Source organism: Mercenaria mercenaria, chromosome 7 (assembly GCF_021730395.1).
Source record: "Mercenaria mercenaria strain notata chromosome 7, MADL_Memer_1, whole genome shotgun sequence".
Classification (NCBI taxonomy): Eukaryota; Metazoa; Mollusca; class Bivalvia; order Venerida; family Veneridae; genus Mercenaria; species Mercenaria mercenaria.
Window position 1 is genome coordinate 23,260,413 of NC_069367.1, and position 6,569 is coordinate 23,266,981.

At 32.0% G+C, this 6,569-nt stretch overlaps 1 protein-coding gene across 1 annotated transcript; it reads left to right on the forward strand.

Annotated features, from left to right (window-relative positions):
- The first annotated feature begins 1,104 nt into the window (after positions 1-1,104).
- LOC123555550 (uncharacterized) lies at positions 1,105-5,902 on the forward strand. Its single transcript, XM_053548992.1, has 3 exons — positions 1,105-1,262; positions 3,873-3,992; positions 5,523-5,902. The coding sequence occupies exons 1-3, from the start codon at positions 1,211-1,213 to the stop codon at positions 5,690-5,692; spliced, it is 342 nt and encodes a 113-aa protein (XP_053404967.1). The 5' UTR covers positions 1,105-1,210; the 3' UTR covers positions 5,693-5,902.
- Positions 5,903-6,569: the final 667 nt, after the last annotated feature.

The following is a 6,569-nucleotide window of genomic DNA, read 5'->3' on the forward strand; positions in this document are numbered from 1 at the left end:
GTAGGTTTCATGTGACAGAAAACATATTTTTAACAATTCATCGGGGTGTTGAATTCTTCACGGGAAGAAGTCATCCTGCTGGATTATGGAAGGACTATGTTTCTACTTAGTGCCCGCCCTTGATAAAATAATAATTACACGGAGGGGCACCCGGGGTCTTCCAAAATCTAAAGCTGAAAAGTCGCCATATGACCTATATGTCTTACATATGTCCTATATAACATTTATATACAGAACTGTATTTTCTCAATATGTTTTTCTCTTTTTCTTTCTTTACATAACAACCTTTTTTGTTTGTATCAAATTGTATAGTATCAATTGTATTATTATGTTTTGTTATAGAAACATGATAGCATATTTAAAACTGGCCAGATTCTTTCCATTAAATTTTGTTAATACAGGTTAACATTTCAAGATTTCATACTGCTTTTGCAGAAAATATGTTTAGAAATATATATATATTTCTATATTTCATTTCCAATATTTCAAACGCTTAGATTAGTACGTTTTTTTTGAAAGTATCATTTATTCATATTTTATACAGGTTTAAAATGTTAAAAATATCTAAAATAAAAGCAAATGGACAAATTAAGGAAGACCGTCCATCTAGGCAAAACTTCATCATGGAAGGGCGACTGGGTAGAACGTAAGCCAACTGGATGGTTTCCTACATGAGTAATTCTATGTATCAAGTGAGGCTCGAACCTGCTGAAGTGAGTGACTGGCGATTTTAAGTCAGCGACCTTAACTTTTCAGCAAGAGAAACCCAACTTAACTTTTCAGCAAGAGAAACCCAACAAATAGAAGTACTGACGTGAACATGTGCGTACGTGCTTGTGTGCGCATGTACGTGCGTGCATGCATGCGTGCATTCGTGCATGCGTGCGTGACTCTGTGTGTGTGTGTGTGTGTGAAAACCGTGAAAAAGAGTAAAGTGAAATTGTCAATGCAGTTCGTATGCAAAATATTTACTATGTTTTTGTACATCAATAACAAAATACAAAATGCTATGTCGGGGCCTCAATGAGTGCACATGACTATAATTTTTAGGGAGGAGCTAACTGTAAATGTTGACAACTTGTACGTGTTTTATCTCATAACTGTATAAGAAAGTAGGTCGTTTTGTATTGCTTCAGTTTGAGTAAGGCGTGCGTCCTGTAACCGCCTGAAAAAGTAGTTGCGTAATTTGAAAGACCAAAATATTCTGAAAATGAACAACTTCAACGCATTGTGTTTTCGTTTTCTGATTGTTTTCGTTTTGGGTAAGTAAAATATTAATCTAAACTTAACGGTTTTTATAAGATAATTATTCTTTGGTTACTTGATAATGTTCTTCTGGCTTTTAAAACTTCTCTCTTATTGAAAAAAAAATGCATTGAATGTTAATTTGAAACATTTCTCAGGAAAATTTCAAAATATTTTTAATATATAAAGGATACAATTAGGACTTGATCATGCCTGATGCTTTGTCAAAATATGCGTATTAAATATTAGCTGGCACACAATGTAAATCTAATGTTATTCGTTTATTCTGTGTGACTAGTTTGACTTTTTTAACGTGCATTTTAATAAGGCTACATAGTACTAATTCATATCCATCTTTATATTTACATGAATACGTCACTCTTCAGAAACAACTTTCAATACTATGAAAAACTTAAACATGTTATAGCCATAATCAAATAACATTACAAAAAAATAGAAATAAAAAAAACGAAATAAAAACAATATTTTTGTAACATATACGAAACCATTTTTCTTAAAATTCAACACCGTCCAAAGAGGATGACAGTTGAGCAATTACGCGTAAATAGATCATTTATCACCAAATACTTTATAAGTACTAACTTTACCTTGGAAATAAGGAATATCAGTGATCTATATTTTTCCTCAGTAAAACTACAAGGTTTCTTTGGAAAACGAGGAGAAAGTAAGTTTGGTAATCAGCACAACCAAGGCGAAACGATCACTTTAACTTTTGAAAATACATATACTGAACACAACAGCTAATCCGCCATTAGTTCTTTCACCTTTATTTTTAAAAAATAAATGCTGAACGTACAATTTTGAAATTTAGTCTACGCTTAGTCCAATATTAAGTTGTTACAATTAAAAAAAATTAATAGTATCATATCAGTTCGCTCATTTTATGACTTCAACCCATCTTTGAAAACTCAAAAAAAAAATGCATAAAAGCATCCAAAATGTACAAATTATCGAAAAATGTATGGGAAGAAAATGACAGCAAAAAACAAAATAATTGCGTCGTCATGCCTTATCGTAAACTTTCAAAGCGCATTTAATGTATGTATAAAATTTAAGTATTTCCTAGTAAAAATCAAAATCATCATGTTTCTGTAAATTGTGTATATTTATTTTCTTAAAATATATCTTTCATGTGTATCTTTGTGAGTTGTAAAACGGGCTTTTGTAATAGATTGAATAAAATTATGCTTTTGTGTGATTTAATCATGACTAATGATATTTTGATAATTATGTTGATATTGATAGATTAATCTAACTGTCCCCTTAATTCAAGAGATGTACTTTTAGTATCTTTTAAACTATTTGCAAAACAGCAAATGGCGGGTTGGCTCTTTGCTTCAGTATTGACTAAATTTTCTTTACAAGTAGCATTCATTTAAAACTAATCAAGAAAAAGAGTTCAGAGTGGGAATGATAGTGTCAGATGCAGCATTTATTTTAGATTTTTTTACAGTTCCTTGTAGGTACAAGGATTTTTTTTTTTCCACATGAGCATATATTAGGCTTTGTAGACGTTTATACATATAAATAATGCTCGGTTATGGTGACCGCCGAAAATTCTTTGTCATCATTTTCGAGATTGTGGTTGTATATTACAAAAAAATGCAAGTGTCATCATTTGCATTATATTTCCTATCAACAACATGGAAATATACATGCATAGCGAAGTTTGTTTATATACAGTATAAATTAATTCAATATGTATGATACATTCTATATTTAATGTAACTTTGTTTAGAGAAAGTCACTTTGAAAATTCAGTGGAATATTTCTTTAAATATGTTCAAAGGCTCTTCCTACAGATTGTTAACTGTCGCAACATCAGGCTTTGAGTTCATGGTGACATTAGTTAAATGTCTTGGACTCGGTGTTCTTATCTTTTCTGATCTTTTTGCAATGTTACATACTTTCTAGATGAAAATTACGTAAAACATATTGTTTACAAAGTTAATACGAATGAGTTGAAGGCAGGTCGATTCCCAATGTAGGCTGCGCTTTATTTCTTATAAATTTTCTTCCGTACAGACTTTGGAATAATCGGTTCAGAAATAATATAATTTACAGATTGTGTTCAAACTTGGTATATATCATCAGCGCTAGGTAAAATAGAGTAAATTGTCGGAATATTTGTTTCGACTTACTTAAACAATAATTACGGAACAGGAAACTGTTTCTTATATGACCGAACAACTACTAAACTTTCATTATTTAAACCTAGTAAATAAATAGATAATGTTGTATCGGATGATTATTTTTCTATATGTCTATCGCTGTTAAATATTTAACTCATATTCAAAGAAATTATTTGTTTGTTTGTTAGTTTGTTTTACCATAAACTTTCGATAATATGAGACAGAAATACTGTCGATTTCCATTAGGCAGCGGGCGATATAGAATAACCTATTTAAGTTATTGGACCAGTAATGACGATCGCCTTTTCCGTTTAATTACGTATTTCCGCATTCTCCGTTTTTTTATTAGAAAAACATTTTATCGGTTATGAGCGAAGGGTGCCGAAACAGCATTAAAACAACATCGTTGTGTCAGTATGGTTGCACTACCTTAATGATGAAGCTTTTAAAATTAGTACATTCTGTTCTTTTCAGTTTCAAGTGTATCAGCCATCAAATGTTACTCTTGCATAGGATGCAACGACCCTTTCGATGAGAGTAATGCTAAAACAGCTACCTGCGCAGGATCCTGTCTGAAAACAAAAACGGGCGGAAGTAAGTAAAGTTGCTAAACCATTGTAAATAAAACAGACTTACAGGGAATATATAACATTTTACATTTCTATTTTGAAAGAGCTTAATGAAACATTTAAAACTGGAGAACAAAACATATGAAAATCAGACTACAAACAAAAATAATATGCCAAATTAAAATTTATAAATTTAATGAAAAGACAGCCATTTTGAGCACAGTGATGTCATTGTTATTTCCTTATATAGCCGTAACCAAATATGGTATTTATGGCAAAAATTTTGTTAGATACCATTGAAAATAGAACTTGAATTTCTTGTACATTTTTTATATAGACTCTTTTGTACAAACTAAGAATATTGTACTGCCGTACATAGTTATAACTGTATAACAATTAAGGAGATATGGTAATGTCATTCTGTCCTAAATGGCTGCCATGTCATTAAATGAATTGTTTGTAAATGGTTATATCTTCTTTGCTTTTTATCCGATTTTCATATATTTTCGCCAGTTTTAATGTGTCACTAAGCCCCTTTTAATGAGAATTCAAGCCGAATGTTGCATATTCTATTATAACATTTAACGGCATTTGTACAGGATAATTACTCATCTTTTACTGGTTATTATATACCTTACTATAAATACAACTGACAAATTCAAGATGTTAGAAAATAGGAATAATGATTATACCAAAATGCTGATGTTATCATTACAACATCAGAAGATGTGTCGCTGGTCTTTTGCTTAACTTAAAAATGTAAAGGCCTACTTTTCTCTACCCTAGTTACTTATCTGAAATCCAGATAACTTTTTGTCGGGGAAGCAACTCATACTTTCTTCTCGTGGTTTACTGTAAGAGTTTATCTGTTTTAAGTATTGCCTGAAAAAAGTACGTACTGATCAAAATGAAATGGGATATACTAAAAAGGTCAATAAACGGTTTGATTATGTCTTCAAGCCAAAATGATATACCTTGTTTCCAAATTCACCACAGGGCAATCATAGCACCAGGTGTGCCATTATGGCAAGAAGGCACACTCAATCAGCATATTAGCTCTATCACACGTTTTTTCTGCTTGTTCATATAATTAAATTCAAAATGTCAAATACGTATTCAAGCTGTTTATAGTTACTGTTTGAATGAAACTGGAAGAAAAAAGGCTCGAATTTCTTAGAACTAGCTATTGCAATACATTAAACGAAAAAGACTCTTTCTAAATGAAGGCTGTTTCCTTTGAGCGTAACTGCTTGACGGTATACCAGTATTTGTACTTTACAGATAATACTTAAGCATTATTCATATGAGCGGGCCGCTGACGAGCTAAATTTGTTCAACCTTTACATCCCGAACATATTAATATTTTCAAATTGATACATGTACCTTCACAACATATAATTTTATACATATTATGCAGTTTTTGCACAACATAAAACAAACTAGTATTTACATACGCGTTCAGGAAGTCTCATAAGCTACTGCTATCTCAGACATTCTTGTTTAAGATACAACCTTTTAAAGAATAGAAGTTATAAATCTTTATTTTCTGTTACAGATGTAATTAGAGCTTGCTCACCAAGTAGCTTTGGAGACAAATGTGACAGCAAAGACGGAATTGAAGCGTGTTCGTGTACGAACGATCTGTGTAACAGTGCGTCAGGAATGAGCTTTCCCGTCGTCGGCCTCTGTCTTTCCCTTTTCACAATGTTTCTGTGGGTGAAATAATGGAAACGAAAACGGACGTGTGCATTATTTTAGACATTATAGGTCATTTCAAATTTCCTGTTAGAAGTATTGTACAAATGTTTAGGTCGTTTATTTCATTATCTTTGTAAGTAATTCAGTCTATATTCAATTCTTAGTATGATTGTACTTTTGCTTGTATCAATATATAATTTATATCCATTCTTCTGTATTAAAAATACCAATGTAATACATTGGCGTTTGTCTTCGTCCCGTTTTCAACTTAAACAACCGTCGCTTGGTACTAAATAATAGATAGCAGTGTCCCATCAAACATAATTTCGCATTTTATCATTTAGTAAGCATAGGTGAAAATCATAAAACGTGTTTTGTAACGATCTTCAGATAAACAACATTTGAGTCTTATATTATTTGTCCAAACAGTATTACTGAAGCTATTAATGAGAAACATGATTGCACTCCGCTGCAGGAATCTTTTGAAGATGCTACTTTCAATTGGTTTTCGATTTGGCTTTCAAACTTCGTTTGGATTTACTTAAAACATTAAACTGCATTGCCTGACTATAGCTGTTGTAAGAATGCGTTCATAGCATCTGAGGTGCTAAATGAACTTTTCATACCTTTTGACTGCCATGTCTGCTCTAGTGATGATGATGATATTGTTGTTGCTGATGATGATGTAGTCCCAATCCGTGACTTTTTTTACCTCCCTTGACGGTCCGTCCACAGAAATATCAGACTGAAATGAATTGAAAGTGATAATTACGAGTTGGACTAATGATGATCGTGATGAAGACGATGATCGTGATAATGATGATGGCGATGTCTTTTCTGATGATGAATGTTTAGATTCTCACGACGATATATACGACCATGTAAAACAACAGTCTTGCTCTCC

Coding starts and splice junctions, on each gene's coding strand:
- LOC123555550 (XM_053548992.1), top strand. CDS start 1,211: ATGAACAACTTCAACGCATTGTGTTTTCGTTTTCTGATTGTTTTCGTT. Junction 1,263..3,872: donor TCTGATTGTTTTCGTTTTGG/GTAAGTAAAATA, acceptor TGTTCTTTTCAG/TTTCAAGTGTATCAGCCATC. Junction 3,993..5,522: donor GAAAACAAAAACGGGCGGAA/GTAAGTAAAGTT, acceptor TTTCTGTTACAG/ATGTAATTAGAGCTTGCTCA.